Source organism: Rhinopithecus bieti, unplaced genomic scaffold (genome assembly GCF_001698545.2).
Source record: "Rhinopithecus bieti isolate Rb0 unplaced genomic scaffold, ASM169854v2 scaffold_78508, whole genome shotgun sequence".
NCBI classification, from domain to species: domain Eukaryota; kingdom Metazoa; phylum Chordata; class Mammalia; order Primates; family Cercopithecidae; genus Rhinopithecus; species Rhinopithecus bieti.
In genome coordinates, this window is record NW_016829854.1 from 864,919 (window position 1) to 884,146 (window position 19,228).

A 19,228-nucleotide genomic window follows, 5' to 3' on the forward strand; every position below is an offset into this window, starting at 1 on the left:
AACAACTATTAGAAAATTCTTTCTTAACTAGAGTCAAAATATGGCTTCTTATCAATTTTACCCCTATGTTCTACTCTTCATTTTGGGACTTCCTGGCATATGTTCTGTGCCCTTTTCATTTTTTTTTTTTTTTTTTTTTTTTTTTTGAGACGGAGTCTCGCTCTGTCGCCCAGGCTGGAGTGCAGTGGCCGGATCTCAGCTCACTGCAAGCTCCGCCTCCCGGGTTCACGCCATTCTCCTGTCTCAGCCTCCCGAGTAGCTGGGACTACAGGCGCCCGCCTCGTCGCCCGGCTAGTTTTTTGTATTCTTTAGTAGAGACGGGGTTTCACCGTATTAGCCAGGGTGGTCTCGATCTCCTGACCTTGTGATCCGCCCGTCTCGGCCTCCCAAAGTGCTGGGATTACAGGCTTGAGCCACCGCGCCCGGCCTGATTGGTTCTTAAGTCATCAAGGATTTTGTTTATTTTTTGCTTCAGGTCTGACTGGATCCAGGGGCTCAAAGGATAGCCTTAGGGCTCTTTCGCCTTTTCCACTGTGCTCCTCTCTGGCCTCCCTCTGTCCTGTTATCCACAGTCTTCCTCCTGATGTGTGAGGCAGGGAGGGCAGGATGTCAATCACTCCAGGCTTACGTGATCCACTTGGATATCCCAGGAGGTTGGGGTAGGGGAAGATGTCCCTCCCCACTTCAGTTTATTCAATATAGAGAAATTTCAGGAAACATTTCTGATTGGCCCAGCTTGGATTATTATTTGCACGTCTTGTACCAATCACTATATCCAGGGCAATGGAGTATGATTTGGGGCCACTTTTCCTGACGGTGTTGGATATAGCGAATTTCAGCGGCACCAGAATTACTTGGAATGGTTGATGAGGAAAGAACCATTTCCCATGGTAAGGGATGTGAAGCAGACCAAAACAGTGGCCTGTGACCTCCCACCCTCTCTAACCCTAAGCCTCAGTTCCTCATCTGCAATGGGAAAGGTGTTTGTTACTATTTATGGAGTACTTCCTGTGTTCTGATGTTCCAAACACTTTCCATGGGTTAGCCCATTTAATCTTGGATATGTTGCAAGATAACCTGCCTCTGAGGCAGGTTCTGTTATTAGCCCCGTTTTACAGAGGTGGTCGGCGAGGCACCCATGATGCATGGAGTAGCGTTCACCTGGGACAGCCAGACTTCTGAATCTGTCCTTCCAACCTCTCTACTATAGCTGCCTTTTGAAAGGGCTGTGCGTGTTTGTAAAATTGTATGTAATTGATGTAAAATGAACTGCACAGTTTGGTAAGTTTTAATACATACACCCATGAAATTATCACCACAGTCTCGATAGTGAGCATACTCAGGTTTCCTCCTGCCCTTTTTTATAATCCTGCCCTCTAGCCTCTCACCATCATGCTTGTCCCCTCTAAACCTCATGTCGAAATTTCATCCCCAGTGTTGGAGGTGGAGCCTAATGGGAAGCGTTTGGGTCACGGGAGCAGATTCCTCGTGAATAGATTAGTGCACTGGGGGAGGTGGGAGCAGAGGAGGTGAGTGTGTTCTCTCTTAGCTCCTAAGAAAGCTGGTTGTTAAAAAGAGCCTGGCACCTCCCTGCAACCCCTACTTCTCCTCTCCCCTTGTTCTCTCTGCACATGCCAGCCAGCTCTCCACCTTCCACCATGAGCAGAAGGAACTCACCAGAAGCAAATGCCCAATCTTGAACTTTCCAGCCATCAGAATCATGAGCCAGACTGGGCACAGTGGCTCATGTCTGTAAGCCCAACACTCTGGGAGGCTGAAACAAGAGGATCACTTGAGGCCAGGAGAAGTTCAGCCTGGGCCACAAAGCAAGACCTCATCTCTAAAAACAAATTATAAAACATTTTTTAAAACTCATGAGCTGGCTGGGCGTGGTGGCTCATGCCTGTAATCCCAGCACTTTGGGAGGCTGAGGCGGGCAGATTACCTGAAGTCAGGAGTTCGAGACCAGCCTGGCCAACATGGTAAAACCCTGTCTCTAAATTTTGTAAAAATACAAAAATTAGCCAGGCGTCGTGGCACACGCATGTAATCCTAGCTACTTGGGAGGCTGAACCCAGGAGACAGAGGTTGCAGTGAGCCGAGATTGTGCCACTGCACTCCAGCCTGGCCTACAGAGCAAGACTCTGTCTCAAAAACAAAAACAAAACAAAAAAACAAAAAAAAACTCATGAGCCAAGTAAACCTTTTTTTCCTTTATAAATTACCCAGCCTCAGGTATTCCTTTATAGCAACACAGAACAGACTAAGACACCATCCCCAATAAGCCACTGATCTTTCTGTCACTATGGATTAATTTGCATCTCCCAGAGCTTTATATAAGGAGAATCATATACGATATATTACGCTATATATATGTGTATGTGTATATATATTTTATATATTATATATATTTATTACGTATATATTTTATTTATATATATGTGTGTATATATATATTTTTTGAGACAGAGTCCCACTCTGTTGCCCACGCTGGAATATAGTGGCGCAATCTCAGCTCACTGCAAGCTGCAAGCTCCGCCCTCTGGGTTCACGCCATTCCCCTACCTCAGCCTCCCAAGTAGCTGGGATTACAGGCACCCGCCATCATGCCTGGCTAATTTTTATATTTTTAGTAGAGACGGGGTTTCACCACGTTGGCCAGGCTGGTCTCAAACTCCCGACCTCAGGTGATCTGCCCACCTCGGCCTCCTAAAGTGCTGGGATTACAGGCGTGAGCCACCATGCTCAGCCTGTCTGACTTTTTCATTCAGCATACTTAGTGATTCATCCATGTTCTTATGTGTGACTATAGTCCATTTCTTTTTTATTCCATTGTACGGAATTTGTTTATCATCTGTTGATGGACATTTGGGTTGTTTCAGTTTGGGCTATTACAAATAAAGTTGCTATGAGCAAGTGAAGCAGTCAATAGCTGTATCATATGGTAGGTGTATGGTTTGGGGGTTTTGTTTTTTTTTTTACTTTTAAAATGGTTTTATTTTATGTGCAAATAATGAACAGATGTTACACCCATAAATTCTACTCTCCAAAAACAATTAGGAGTTTCTTAAAAGAAAACCACATAATAAATTTTAAAGGCACTGGGATTCCTCTGCTTGTAGATCATTGCTAGGCTAGAAAAATAAAGTTTGTTCTACCAGGAATCACAAGTTAGAACTGAGTCTTCTCCAAAGTGGAAATTCTAGAGTGCAATGTCATTCCAGGCAAAGATTATTCAGTTCTCATACCCAGCATCCACAACTCCCTGTCAGAAGGGTTAAACTGGGTCAAAACAGCCCAGCATAATTAGGTGTCATCAAACAATGCCAATATGCTCTTCTAAGATGCAAATAGATCAAAACAGGAAGTACTTAAAATAATACTTGATGCTGTCATACAAATTGTTAGTTCCTTGCTGTATCCCCCCTTCTATAACATTAATAAAGGGAATATCTTTCTTCAAAGAATATTTTATTTTATACATCGCTAGCCATGAATTTTTGCTGTTAGCTATTACACAAATGCTGCCTAATGCCATTAGCCAAACGGCATAACCATTTTACGTCCACCATTCACTTCTATAAGTAGAATTTTCATGATTTACATATGTACATCTATCAGTGAGGATTTAACACTGAGATACAATCTAACATCTGTAATAACTGATGTTTTAAAGTAGATAGCAATGTAGGAAAGATATATTTTAATCACTTTTAATTTAAGCGACCTTATGTAAAAAAAAAAAAAAATAGTTTAGCAGTTCCAAGTCTCCAAAGGACATTTTAAAATGTATGTAAAGAAATGGTTCCAGATTTGTAAGAAGCATCTTCCATGTCCACATCCTGTTGTAACCTCTGTACCATTTTCTCTTCCAACTCCTTCCCTTTGCCTGCAAGAGGGGCTCGGATAAGCTGGATGTTTTGCTTGACTCCTTTGATATCCTGAACTTCCGTAGCTCTTTATTTTTCTTCAGTCTGTTCATTATAAATTTAGCTTGGCGTTTCTGTTTGATCTCTTCAACTCTCTTCATTGCATCAATAGTTTTATTCCATAGCTCTCGCTGGTATTTGATAAGTTCATGTCTACATTTTTCAAATTTAAATGAATTATCCACTGTAAGCCCTTTACCGGCTGTTTTCCAGAATCCTTTGGTCCACCTACCTTTGTGAGCATTGCGCTTCTTTTTTATTTATTTATTTATTTTATTTTATTTTTTTTTTTTTTTTTTTATTTTATTTTTTTTTTTTTTTGAGACGGAGTCTCGCTCTGTCGCCCAGGCTGGAGTGCAGTGGCATGGTCTCAGCTCATTGCAACCTCCTGTCTCTGGGTTCAAGTGATTCTCCTGCCTCAGCCTTATGAGTAGCTAGGATTACAGGCGTGCGCCACCAGGCCCGGCTAATTTTTCTATTTTTAGTGGAGATGGGGTTTCACCATCTTGACCAGGCTGGTCTTGAACTCCTGACGTTGTGATCCACCCGCCTCGGCCTCCCAAAGTGCTGGGATTACAGGCGTGAGCCACTGAGCCTGGCTCTAAGTTTTTGTTTTGTTACTTTAGCATTTGCTTTAGAATTTATAGTATATAACTTTAACTTCTCATAGTCTACCCTCCAGTGATATTATACCACTTCACATACAGTATAAGAACCCCTGCCAGGCACGGTGGCTCACACCTGTAATCCCAGTACTTTGGGAGGCCAAGGCGGGCGGATCACCAGGTCAGGAGTTCGAGACCAGCCTACTCAATATGGTGAAACCCCGTCTCTACTAAAAATACAAAAATTAGCCAGGCTTGGTGGCAGGTGCCAGTAGTCCCAGCTACTTGGGAAGCTGAGGCAAGAGAATTGCTTGAAGCGGGGAGGCGGAGGTTGCAGTGACCCAAGATTGTGCCATTGCACTCCGGCCTGGGTGCAGTGGTGCCATTTTCCATCTGCCTGAAAGACGTCCCTTAACATTTCCTGTAGTGGGGATCTGATGATGATGAATGCTCTCAGCTTCTGTACATCTAAAATTTTGCCTTCATTATTAAAATATACTTTTGCTGGATAAAAAGTTCTAGGTTGATAGTTTTCTGGTACTTTTAAAGATGTTACTCCACTGTATTTTTGCTGGATACAGAATTCTAGGTTGATAGTTTTCTTTTCTAGTACTTTAAAGATGTTACTCCACTGTCTTCTTACATTGCTTCCAACAGCAAATTTGATATTGTCCTTATCTTTGTTCTCTTTGTATCTAACAGTCTTTTCTCTCTGGTTGCTTTTATGGTTTTCTCTGTGTTATTGGTTTTAAGCCATTTGATTATGAGATGACTTGGTGTGGTTTTCTTCATTTCTTGTGCTTAAAATTTGTTGAGCTTCTTGGATATGTGCATTTATAGTTTTTATTAAGCTTGGAAAGTTTTAGGCTATTTCAACTCAAATATTTTTTCTGTCCTTCATCTCTCTTCTTTACTTCAGCAATTCTGATTACCCATATGTGAGACTGCCTGAAACTGTCCAGCCGTCGAAGTCCTGCCCACAGATGCACTCTTTCCTTTTCCTTTGTTTTGTTTTGATTCTTTCATCTCTTTTTCATTTTGGATAGTTTCTATTGCTATGCCTTTGCATTCACTAATCTTCTGCCGTGTCTAATCTGCAATTAATCCCATTCAGTGTATTTTTCTTTTATTTATTTATTTATTTATTTGAGACAGAGTCTCACTGTCACCCAGACTGGAGTGCAGTGGCGCAGTCTCAGCTGACTGCAACCCCCGCCTCCCGGGTTCAAGCAATTCTCCTGCCTCAGCCTCCCGAATAGCTGGGACTACAGGCACGTGCCACCACACCTGGCTAATTTTTGTATTTTTAGTAGAGGTGGGGTTTCACCATGTTGGCCAGGCTGGTCTCGAACTCCTGATCTCAGGTGATCTGTCTGTCTCGGCCTCCCAAAGTGCTGGGATTACAGGCATGACCCACCACACCTGGCCTCTAGTGTATTTTTCATCTCAGACATTGTCTTTTTTAAAATCTCTACGTATTTGATTTGGATCTTTTTTCAAATTGTCCATGTCTCTACTTTATTTTATTGTGGTAAAATATACACAACATAAAATTGACTGTTTTAATATTTGTAAGTATACAATTCAGTGGCATCAGGTACAGTCTCAATGTTGTGCAACCATCACTACTATCTATCTACAGAATATTTTCATCATCTCAAATTGAAACTGGGCTGGGCGTGGTGGCTCATACCTGTAATCCCAGCACTTTGGGAGGCCGAGGCAGGCAGATCAACTGAGGTCAGGAGTTCGAGACCAGCCTGGCAAACATGGTGAAACCCCATCTCTACTAAAAATACAAAAATTAGCTGGGTGTTGTGGCATGTGCCTGTAGTCCCAGCTTCTCCGGAGGCTGAGGCAGGAGAATCACTTGAACCCCTGGGAGGCAGAGGTTGCAAGTGAGCCGAGATCACACCACTGCACTCCAGCCTGGGCAACAGAGCAAGACTGTCTAAAAAAAAAAAAAAGGAATCTGTATACTCATTACACATTAACTCTCCATTGTCCCCTCCCCCAATCCCTGGTAACCACCATTCTACTTTTTGTCTCTGAATTTGACTTCTGTAGGTGCCTCACATAAGTGGAATCATACAATATTTGCCCTTTTTGCCTGCCTTATTTTACTTAACATAACGTCTTCCAGGTTGATCCGTGTTGTAGCATGTGTCAGAATCTCACTCCAGCCAGGCACGGTGGCTCACACCTGTAACCCCAGCATTTTGGGAGGCCAAGGCAACTGGATCACCTGAGGTCAGGAGTTCGAGACCAGCCTAGCCAACATGGCGGAGACCACCCGGTCTCAACCAAAAATACAAAAATTAGCCAGGCATGGTAGCGTGCGCCTGTAATCCCAGCTACTCGGGAGGCTGAGGCACAAGAATCACTTGAACCCGGGAGGCAGAGGTTTCAGTGAGCCGAGATTGAGCCACTGCACTCCACTCCAGCCTGGCCAATAGAGGACAGAGCGAGACTCCATCTCAATAAAAAACAACAACAACGACAACAAAAAACCTCATTCCTTTTATAAGGTTAAATTATCTTCTGTCATATTTTGTTTATTTATCCACCAATGGACATTCGGGTTGCTTTCACCTTTTTGCTATTGTGAATAATGCTGCATTGGTGTACAAATATCTATTTCAGCCCCTGATTTCAGTTCTTTTGGGTATATACCCAGGCGTAGAATTGTTGAATCATATGGTGATTCTTTAATTTTTGGGGGAACTGCCATATTGTTTTCCACAGTGGCTATGCCATTTTACACTTCCATCAGCAATGCATAAAGGCTCCGATTTCTCCATAGCCTTGCCAATACTTATTTTCTGGTTTTTGTTTTGTTTTGTTTTGTTGGTTTTTTTTATAATACCTATCCTAGTGTAAATGAAGTGGTATCTCACTGTGATTTTGATTTGCATTTATCTACTTATTAGTGATGCTGAGCATCTTTCCATTTGCTTATTATTTGTATATATTTGAATAAATGTGTAATCAAGTTCTTTGCCCATTCTTTTAATCGAGTTGCTTTCTTGTTGCGCTATAGAAGCTATTTGTATACTGTGTATATTAAACCCATTATCAGGTATCTGATTTGCAAATATTTTCTCCCATTCTGTGGGTTGCCTTTTTACTCTCTTGATAGTGTCCTGTTATGAACAAAAGTTTAGTTAATGTATTTAGAGACAGGGTCTTGCTGTGTTGCCCAGAATGGAGTACAGTGGCCATTCACAGATGCAGTGATTGCACTCTGCAGCCTCAAACTCCTGAGCTCAGGTGAACCTCCCACCTCAGCCTCCCAAGTAGCTGCAAGTGTAGACATGGACCACCAAGCCTAGCCAAAAGTTTAATTTTGATGAATTCCAATTTATCTGTTTTTTCTTTTGTTGCCTGTGCTGTTGGTGTCATATCCAAAAGGTCATCACCAAATCCACTGTTATGAAACTTTTCTCCTATGTCTTCTTCTAAGAATATTACAGTTTTAGCTCTTACATTTAGGTCTTTGATCCATTTTGAGTTCATGTTTGTATATGGTATGTGGTCCAAATTCATTCTTTTTTTTTTTTTTGAGGCGGAGTCTCACTCTCTCGCCCGGACTGGAGTGCAGTGGCCAGATCTCAGCTCACTGCAAGCTCCGCCTCCTGGGTTTATGCCATTCTCCTGCCTCAGCCTCCCGAGTAGCTGGGACTACAGGCGCCCGCCACCTCGCCTGGCTAGTTTTGTATTTTGGTAGAGATGGGGTTTCACCGTGTTAGCCAGGATGGTCTCGATCTCCTGACCTTGTGATCCGCCCGTCTCGGCCTCCCAAAGTGCTGGGATTACAGGCTTGAGCCACCGCGCCTGGCCCAAATTCATTCTTTTGCATGTGGATATTCATTCTCCCACACCATTTGTTAAAAAGACTGTCCTTTTTCCATTGAATGGTTTTGGCACTCCTGTCAAAAATCTTTTGACCATATATATGAGGGTCTATTTAATTTGTTGAACATATGGAATAAAATTAGAGTAACTTGCACTTACCCCCCATTTTAACATCAGTTTCAGTTGTGGGTTATGCTTGCTTATTTCCCTCTTATGGATTGCATTGCCTTCTACTTTGTAGGACTGATAATCTTTGATCAGGTGCCAGACATTGTGAGTTTCACCTTGTTGGGTGCTGGATGTATCTGTAATCTGTAAATCCTCTTGGGCTTTCTTCTGGGACACTTGAGTTACTTGGAAATGGTTTAATCCTTTTGGATCTTGCTCACACAAGAATTTTTTTAGGCAAATCCAACCAGTGCTCATTCTAAAGCTAATTATTTGCAATTAGTGAGGCTAGGCCTCCCTGAGTCCTTTCAACACCCCATGACACTCAGCATGGCTGGTGGGAACAGACAGTCCCCACCCAGTGAGCAGCGGGCACTGTTCCCTCAATCCTTCCTGATGGACCTTGCCTTGGCCTTGGGTCCTTCACACACATGTGCTCATCAGTACCCTGCGGGGTTTCAGGGCTGCCTCCACAGCTCTCCAGGGGTTTCTCTCTAGGCAGCTGTCTCCTCTCTGGCACTCTGTGCTACACACTAATGTCCTACACACTTTGGTTACCTTACCCTGACATTTAGCGCCGTCTCCTCAACTCATGGTGTTCCCTGGCTCCACTTTAATTCCCCATCCCTGTGTTGCAGCCTGAAAACTCTCTCAAGGCTGGGGGCAATCGCAGGGCTCACCTTTGTTTCCCATCTGTCTGGAATCTCTGTCCTTTATCGTTCAACGCCCAGAGCCTTGGAAACCACTATTTCATGTATTTTGTCTAGTTTTACTTTGGTTTCAGGTGGGCAGATGTATCTGATCCCTGTTATTCCACCTTGCCTAGAAATAGAAGTCTCTGCACTGCCTTTTTTTTTTTTTTTTTTTTGACACAGAGTTTCACTCTTGTTGCCCAGGCTGGAGTGCAGTGGCATCATCTCAGCTCACTGCAACCTCCACCTCCTGGGTTCAAGCGATTCTCCTGTCTCAGCCTCACGAGTAGCTGGGATTACAGGCACCTGCCACCACGCCCAGCTAATTTTTTTTGGATTTTTAGTAGAGACAGGGTTTCACCAAGTTGGCCAGGCTGGTCTCAAACTCCTGACTTCAGGTGATCCTTCCACCTTGGCCTCCTAAAGTGCTGGGATTACAGGCGTGAGCCACGGCGCCCAGTCTGCACCACCTTTTTTACCTGTAAGATCACAGGGCCTCTGTGAACAACTGTATGAGGGATTTTTTGTTTTGTTTTGTTTTGAGACAGGGTCTTGCTCTGTTGCCCAGGTCAGAGTGCAGTAGCACAATCTCAGCTCACTCCAACCTCCACCTCCCAGGTTCAAGCGATCTTCCCACCTCAGCCTCCGAGTAGCTGGGACTACAGGTTACCACAACCACTCAGCTGATTTTTTTTTCTTTTTTTTGAGACAGAGTCTTGCTCTGTCACCCAGGCTGGAGTGCAGTGGCGCCATCTCAGCTCACGGCAAGTTCCGCCTCCCGGGTTCATGCCACTCTCCTGCCTCAGCCTCCTGAGTAGCTGGAACTACAGGCACCTGCCACCACGCCCGGCTTTTTTTTTTTTTTTTTGTATTTTCAGTAGAGACAGGATTTCACTGTGTTAGCCAGATGGTCTTGATCTCCTGACCTCATGATTCACCTACCTCGGCCTCCCAAAGTGCTGGGATTACAGGCGTGAGCCACCACACCCAGCCACACTCAGCTAATTTTTATATGTTTTTTGTAGAGACAGGGTTTCACAATGTTGCCCAGGCTGGTCTCGAACTCCCAGATTCAAGCAATCTGCCCGCCTTGGCCTCCCAAAATGCTGGGATTACAGGTGTGAGCCACCGCACCCAGACAAGTTCTCTGAAGTGAAAGAGACACTTACACAATAGGTGCTCAATCCCTCCTCACTCACCAAAGGAGAGTCTAAAGGGCCTGCCTCCTAGGAATTTTAGTTTGGCAGTGACTTGGCTCAACTTAAGGAACTTTCTAGGTCCAGATCCCTTGCAGTTGGACCTGTGCTAGCCTAGAAGTCGGCACCCTCTAACCCTGAGGGCCATCATGGGGTGAAAGTGCCAGCTGTGGGGTCTCACAGAAAAGCCAAAGTGTGACTGTGAGCGCCTACAGACAGTGGTCTTAGCTTGCCTCTAGGCACTGAACATTAGGAGCAGACATCCATTCCCCATCAATGCTTGGTCTACCACTACCCTGCTCCCCCTTGCCAATAACTAATTCAAGACTGGGCATGTGACCCAGTTCCAGTCAGTAAGGTATAGGACCAGGAAAATCTACAGTGGCTTCTCGGAAAGGCTTCCTCCATCATAACAGGAGTCACGGTAAGACACAGTCTCCCTTCTCTGGAGTTGCCATACTCCAGTGTGGACACTTGAGGCTGCTGCCACCATCTTGGCACCAACCTGAGGATGGAACTAACAAGAAGGATGGCAGATGAGAAAAGGCCCGAGCCTGGACGCATCACTGAGCTGATGGATCAAATAGCCCCAATGTCTCCCTCCCCTCTGAATATTCATATAAGGAAAAAAGACTTAATTAGCGGTTCAGTTAGATGCCACCAAAAGCATTGTCACTGAGCTGGCCACCTGGAGGGCTAGAGGTGCATGTGGAGGGGAGCACCTTAAAGGTACTCTTACCTCCTGCTAAGGAGTTCTGACTTTCTCCTTTGGATGAGAAAAGGGCTGATAGCTGTGAAAAGACATGCCCAAGGCCATGCAGGGGGAAGTGGCAAGAGCAGCCCCGCACAGGCCTATCAGCCTTCCAGCGGGTGCCTGGTGCGCTACAGCCCTGTGCCCCAAGATCCTGAGTCAGCTTTGATGGTGGGGCCTGTGGGTGGAGGCCTCAAAGTTCACCAACTCCAGTCAACGTTTAGTTCTGCTGGGCAAGAGCAAGCAAGCACCGGGGACTTCCTTGAATTTTTGTGCTGAAATGGTATCCTTGGAGGAAAATATCAAAGTCCCCCAAGCTGTAATCAAGGCAGTTGCAGATTACAAGTAATTGCCATAGTTTCGGGACAGATTTTTCTCAGATTGAAAAGAGCCTGTCCAAAGTTCCTTCCCAGGCCAACAGAACAGGGCAGTCACCTGAGACAGAGGGGAACAGAACCCTGGAACCCAAGGCTTGTGTTCACTCTCCATGCCAGAGCAGGAAGCCCCCTCTGTACCCTGGCCTTGTTCCTCCATGTTTGGAGCATGTGCAGGCCACATGACCATCTCTCTGTAGTAGGGGTCGGGAATGGGCCCCGGGACATTTATTGCCTCAGTTCTGAGACTGCCTGGAAAAGGGCGGTACTGCCTTGAGCAGTAGAGAGTTCCTATCCCTAGAGATACAAGCCCTGGAAGGGCCTTCAGCAGGCATCTGATGCCTTCATAGGTGCTGTCGCCTCACCCACCAGGAGGACCCTCCTGAACCTCAATGATGTGACGCATACATTCATTCATTTCACAAAGAACTTCCTGTGCCAGGTGCTGTTCTAGGTAAGGGGGATTTAGCAGGAATAAAACAAAGTCCCACTGGGTGCGGTGGCTCACACCTATAATCCCAGCACTTTGGGAGGCCGAGATGGGCAGATCACCTGAGGTCAGGAGTTCGAGACCAGCCTGGTCAACATGGGGAAACCCCATCTCTACTAAAAATACAAAAATTACCAGGTATGGTGGTGCATGTCTGTAATCCCAGCTACACGAGAGGCCGAGGCACGAGAATCGCTTGAACCCAGGAGGAAGGGGTTGCAGTGAGCTGAGATTACGCCACTGCACTCCAACCTGGGCAACAGATCTAGACTCCATCTCAAAAAACAAAAACAAAAAACAAAAAACAAAAAATCCCGAAGAGTGTAGAGATAAAAGTAGATAAATAAAATAAATATATAATATATCAGGTGGTTGTTAAGTGCTATAACAGAAAGGTGACAGGGTGAGTTTTAGAAAGGGTGGTCAGGGAAGGCTTCCCTTGAAGAGGCATAACTAATGTTTGAACTGATAAACCTTAATGAAGGCAGGAGCCGGCTACGCAAACACCTGGAGAAGCAACGTCTAGGCAGAGGGAAGAGGAAGCAAGGTCTTCAGCCAGGTTTGAAGACTAGCAAGAGGCTGGTGTAGACCAGGCATGGTGGCTCACGCCTGAAATCCTAGCACTTTGGGAGGCCAAGGTGGGCAGATTGCCTGAGCCCAGGAGTTCAAGACCAACCTGGGCAACATGGTGAAACTCCATCTCTACAAAAAACACAAAAATTAGCTGGGCATGGTGGCACACACCTGTAGTTCCAGCTACACAGGAGGCTGAGGTGGGAGGATCACCTGAGCCGTGGGAGGTTGAGGCTGCAGTGAGCCTTGATCGTGCTACTGTACTCCAGCTTGGGCAACAGAGTGACACTCTGTCTCAAAAAAAGAAAAAGAGGATGCTGGAGCTGGAAAGTGGTCTGGAGGCAGAGAAGCATAGGAGATGAAGTTGGATTGGTGACTGGAGGTAAGATCAGGAGGGTCTTGCAGGCCAGGCAGGGCATGTTGGCTTTTCCTCTGTATATTGCAGCCATTGGGTTTGGAGCAGAAGGGCATGGTCTGATTCAGGCTTAGAGAGCCACACTCTGCCTGCTGCACCCACATAAAGCCCTGGCGCATGGTAGGTGCTTAAGAAACATTGGTGATTATTATCAATGTTCTTCAGCTGCACCATTGGACCCTGGAGCTCACTGAGGGCAGGGGCCAGAATGGTCATCTCATGCCTATTATAGTTGGTGCTAAGATAGTTGGTCCTAAGACTGTTGTGGGCTGGGGCAATCATGGAGGACTTCCTAGAAGAGCTGTAGCCTAAATGGACAGATAAGATTCAAAGTGAAGATACTAGGGGTCTATAACTGCAGACACTCCTCCAGACGTGCCCTGTGAGATCACTCCACCTCTGAACCACGCCTGATACCCCTCCCCGCTATTCACAGGATAATACCTTGGCTTGGCATTCAAGAGTTCCTGTTTCAGAAAGTGGCCTCTTCAGGTATTGCTCTTGAAAACAATAAAAAAAGATAAATAAAAGGAAAAAAAGTGGCCTCAATCTACCCAAGCAGCCAAACCCACGGAACATGCTCTACATTAACCACGCCGCACATTTGCCCATCCAGTGCCTTCGCTCACATTGTTCGCTCTGCCAGGAATTCCCTTCTCTGGCTCCACTTTCTAAACTACTGCCTATTCCTCAACACCTAGTTCGTGACCCAATTTCAGAGAAGTCCCTGCCCTCTGATCCCACATCATCACATACCTGATGAACTATAAGCCACGTTGGATGCAGTTGGGTTTTGTCTCCTTGGATGACCATTGGGTACCAGTTACACCTCTTGCCCCGGTGTAATTATTAGTCGTGACCCTTTCACTCCCAGATATGTTCCAGCTGGATGGCAAATTAAACAGTCACCCTTCACCACCCACACCTTTCTCCACCCAACTGAAATCCTTTGGATAGGAACCATGCCTTTGTCAGAGCCCGGCACAGTATTCTGAACGCTGGAATAAAGTCAGTCACTCATACCAGTGATCTTTGAAACACTGGACACTAAACTAAGCAAAGCAGCAGAAACATGTGTCCTTGTTCTCCTGCCACATGTGAAAGGAGGTAGAAGAAGGTAAGAAAAGATCATTTCAGAGAGGCCAGGTGCAGTGGCTCATGCCTGTAATACCAGCACTTTGGGAGGCCGAGGCGGGTGGATCACTTTAGGTCAGGAGTTTGAGACCAGCCTGGCCAACGTGGTGAAACCCTGTTTCTACTACAAATACAAAAATTAGCCAGATGTGGTGGCGGGTGCCTGTAGTCCCAGCTACTAGGGAGACTAAGGCAGGAGAATCGCTTGAACCCAGGAGGCGGAGGCTGCAGTGAGCCAAGATAGCACCACTGCTCTCCAGCTTGGGGGACAGAATGAGACCCTGTCTCAAAAAAGAAAAAAAAAATCATTTCAGAGAGTTACAAGTGACATGGAAAAAATCATGAAGGGAGTAGTAGAGGCTTATTTTGGACAGGCTGGGCAGGGAAGGCCTCTGAAGTGGCGTTTGAGGTCTAAATGAATTGAGGGAGCCATGAGATGAGAATATCTGCAGAAGGAAAATCCTAGCTAGGGGAGGGAAAAAAGCAAGTGCTAAAATCCTGAGGCTGGAACATGCTTAGTGTGTTTAAAGAACAGCAGAGAGGCCAGTGTGGGGGGAGCAGAGAGAGCAAAGTGGAGGTGGATGGGAGATGCTGGGAGGGATCAGCAAATGCAGGGCTTTGTTGCCTGCAATAAGGAACATATATATATATATATATTTTTTTTTTTTTTTTTTTTGGATGGAGTCTCACTCTTTCACTCAGGCGGAGCACCAAGGCAAATGGGTGGTCCAGCTTAACTGCAAACTCTGCTCAACAGGTTCAAGCTAGTTCTCCTGCCTCAGCCTCCTGAGAGCTGGGATTACAGGCACCTCCATCATACCCAGCAAATCTTTCTATTTTTAGTAGAAATAGAATAAGGGTTTCATTATGTTGACTAGGCTGGTCTCGAACTCCTGACCTCGTGATCCACCCACCTCAGCCCCTCAAAGTGCTGGGATTACAGGCATGAGCCACCGCGCCCGGACTATAGATACATATTTTTTTTTTTTTTTTTTTTTTGAGACGGAGTCTCGCTCTGTCGCCCAGGCTGGAGTGCAGTGACCGGATCTCAGCTCACTGCAAGCTCTGCCTCCTGGATTTACGTCATTCTCCTGCCTCAGCCTCCTGAGTAGCTGGGATTACAGGCACCTGCCATCATACCCAGCAAATCTTTCTATTTTTAGTAGAAATAGAATAAGGGTTTCATTATGTTGACTAGGCTGGTCTCGATCTCCTGACCTAGTGATCCGCCTGTCTCGGCCTCCCAAAGTGCTGGGATTACAGGCTTGAGCCACCGCGCCCGGCCTAGATACATATTTTTAACCAGTGTAGGGTTTTGGATGGGGAAGTAACATGATCTAAGTTATTTTTTCCCCCAGACAGGCAATTTTTTATTTTTTATCATGCATATAGAAAACAAAAGTGTCACAGATCCCCTTGTGACTGGACAAAGCCACCTCAGGAATATTTCTCTGCTTAAAAGAAGTGTTGTCAGTTACAGTGATGTCAATTACAACCTGGCACAAGATCATCAGGACCATCAGGGTCACAGAATTCTTTCTGGAGGTTATCCTTACAGAACATGGTCACAGCTTCCAGTCTGAAGTCCAACAAAACCGGAACTCTGCTTCTAAGTACAAGGTTATGGTAAAGGCCCCAACAACCTGACAACAATTGTGAATAGTCACATAAGTTCCCAAGTGGCGTAAAAAATGTACACTGACAATCTTGCAAAAGTTCTCAACTAAAAGCAACAAGCAGGCCTTTACAGCATAATGCCCCAATGGGCTGAAACACAGGAGGGGATGCATAGGGTCTTACTTAAAAGCAGCAGAAGAAAAGCTTACAACATTAACTTTCTACACACACAAGGTCAGACCAAGAGAGAAAAGCTTTCAAGTTGCAGTGTTCTGTTATTCTTCTAGTTTACAAAACGTATTGGTGAATCAAAAACGTTAGCAAGGGCTGGGCACGGTGGCTCACACTTGTAATCCCAGCACTTTGGGAGGCCAAGGTGGGAGGATCCCTTGAGCCCGGGAGTTAAGACTATCCTGGGCAACAAAGCAAGACCCCTGTCTCTACAAAAAAAAATTTTTTTAAAGCTGGGCATGGTGGCATACACCTGTAGTCCCAGCTACTTGGGAGGCTGACATGGGAGAATTACTTGAGCCCAGGAGTTCGAGGCTATGATTGCATCACTGCACTCCAGCCTGGGCAACAGAGTGAGACCCTGTCTTGAAGCAAAAAAAAAATTGGACAGGCACAGTGGTTCACACCTGTAATTTCAGCACTTTGGGAGGCAAAGGTGGGCAGATTGCTTGAGCCCAGGAGTTCAAGACCAGCCTGGGCAACATAGTGAGACCCTGTCTCTATTTATTAACCAAAATCAAGGGCTCTCCTCCTTCCACCATCTCTCAGTCATCCTGTCTTTTCAACTGGCTCTGCCTCCTTTTGTACTTCCCTGCCAAAAGCACCCTCCACATTATTTTGTGATAAGGCCTCCCCAGGTCCTAGGGAACAGAAGATAAGGCCTTCCGTGGGAAGGGGCCTGGGTATGGTCACCACCACCCCTTCCCCTAAAATGAAATGGAGACAGACAGCTCTGCAAGCAGGGGGAGGAGGGGGTAGGCAGCTTAGCTCTTGTACCTAGAGGGGTTTGGACTTGGTGGAAGGGTAAGAAAGAGTTAGGGTTAGTCTAAAAGAAAACAGCATAAAATGCAATATTAACTATCCCTGCCCTGGGGACTTCCTGATCTCTCTGTTCAGCAGCCTTGGGCTGTCCCCTTTAGAAGATTCTAGGCCTTGCTAAAGAGGGTAAGGTATGGGGGAAGAGAGAATGCTGGCGGTCTACAGGGCAAGCCCTCCCTCTCTGGAGATGAAGAGAGGCAAACTCAACACGAAAGTCTTTCTTGTTGAGTTTAAGAAAAAATCTTTTTCTTCAGTTGTTATTTTTTGTTTCTAAGCCATCATTTAAAGAAAAAAATGGTGTGAGATCTGGGTATGGACAGGCCCCAGGACCAGGAAGACCCCCCTCTCCAGCACCCACAGCCTGGCAGCCTAACAGGTAGAGGCAGGGGGGCTGGCAGAGCACCTGGATTCTGTGGGGTCCAGTAACTGGGGCTCAGGAGGGGATCCTGTCCTTGCCCCTGCCTCACTCACATGCCCAGATAGGCCAGTTTGGCAGAGTTCCTGGGGATTAGGGGCTCTCCTGTGCATTGGCAGGTGGCCCACCTGGGTCCACAAGCAGCTATGGAGGTTCCTGTAGACCTGGGAGTGAGCAACAGGGCTGATGGTTGCCTGGGCAAAACTCATGGGAAAGGAGATGGCCAGGCATTGCTGGGGCATGGCACAGACCCTCACAAGCTAGTAGCAGGCTGTGATGTCAGACCACCGTGGGGCAGGAGGAGCAGTATGATCACAAAGAATGTGCTGTCCACTGCTTCATGCCCTTGACCTCACCCATGCCCAGCAGCCAGCTGTGTGCTCATCCTGCCAGATACCCAAGAGTCCACTTGGTGGTAGTCTGTGGTCTTGAGGCTTGGAATGTCCAAGTCTGGGTGGCACCCGGCACCAAATGAACCCACTTCATCTTGGGTGATGACACTCAGCTTGCCACAGCCCAGGTGTAGAGCTACTGTGAGCACGACCAGCACGCACGTGAAGGCCAGCAGGCTGGAGTCCTGAAGCACAGGCCTCAAAGAGGCACCGTCCTCCAAGTAGTGACTTGTGGGTGCCCTCGTCAAAATTGGCTGGGATGGCCATGGTCACAGGTCCACGCCATAAAGATTATGGCAGTGCACATCCATGGCACTGGGTGCTTAGTGTAGACGTAGCAGCATGTGACAGCCACGTGATGTTAACACAGAACAGCATGAGGCCATATGGAAACAGTAGAGACTGGCCACGAGGGCCACAATCTGAGAGCTGAGTCCACCGAACATGCAGAGCCGGAGTGCACAGAACACACAGCAGACAGCAGAGCGCTCACCACGGGCCTGAGCCCGGATCCACCACACACAGGAGGCACGAGGGAGCCTTACGTAGGCCCCACATCCCAAGGCAGCACTTAGCCAGACTGGAACCCGTAGGGCCTAGAAGGGGCCTCCGTGGGCCACCTTGCAAGGCCTCCCCTGGCTCTGCAGGGCCTATCCCCCAGCAGGTAGTACTGCAGGGGGTTGGGCCACAGGTCATCTTTAATAATCTGGGCAACCCTGTCGGCCTCTGGGAGGCTGTGCTGTGAAAACCAGCTGAAGAAGCTTCGGACAGTGTCCCGGTTCCTGTGTACGAGGGCCGGGGGTTCCTGGCCCCGGTGCCATCGGATGCGAGTCGCAATAGACACCACTCGGCCTGAGGCTCTGCATTCATACTCCTTCATTATCACCTTGTTCTGGAAGTAGGGGTTGCTCCAAAAGAGGAACTTGAATTTGCAACCTGTCCTGGAGTGCCTGAGCTCCCTCACCTCCAAATTCATCAGGTAGCAGAGCATGTCTTCATCTCGAAGGCTGATCATGGCTGACAGCTGCGGGTGGTTCAGGAAGGCGGTGACCCAGAAGCCCGGAATATTCTGGATGATGAAGCTCCTACAGGCAAGGTGCAACCTGTGCATCCGCCAAAACCTGCGCTCGAGGCGGGGGTAGGCCCTGTCGGCCTGGGCGCTCACGGCCTCCAGTGGGTCCACAATTAGGGCACCAAGGTTCAGGAGCCCCGGGCCCTCCTGGGCTTCCGCTCCCACCTCCTGCTTCTCCTCCCCCACCAGCTTCTCCCCCACCTGCTGCTTCTCCACCTCCTCCGCTGGCTCCTCCTGGAAGATGGCGCCCTCCTCCATGGTCGCGTCCTCGGCCTTCTCGCCGGCTCCCGCCCGAGCCCCTAGCCCCTCTGAACCACAAGTTTCTGGGGCTTCGTCCCGGACCCGGCCATTTTCCAGGCTGGGAGTAGTCGCCGCGGAGGCCGCTTCCCCGCGCCCGGGGCAAAGGAGGGCGGTCCCGGGGCCCGCTGCGGGGTGGAGGGACCTGCGCCCCCCAGCTTCTCTGGCCCGGGCCGCGGGGCCGTGTGCGTGTCCCCTCCCGG

General features: G+C 47.2%; 1 protein-coding gene across 1 annotated transcript in view; it reads right to left on the reverse strand.

Annotated features, from left to right (window-relative positions):
- Positions 1 to 15,534: 15,534 nt before the first annotated feature.
- LOC108524145 (putative testis-specific Y-encoded-like protein 3) overlaps positions 15,535 to 19,228 on the reverse strand; it is a 7,438-nt gene continuing 3,744 nt past the window's right edge. Inside the window, exon 2 of the mRNA XM_017865085.1 lies at positions 15,535 to 19,225. Coding sequence (XP_017720574.1) covers positions 18,228 to 19,225 — 998 coding nt within the window. The 3' untranslated portion in view covers positions 15,535 to 18,227. The remainder of the gene's footprint in view (positions 19,226 to 19,228) is intronic.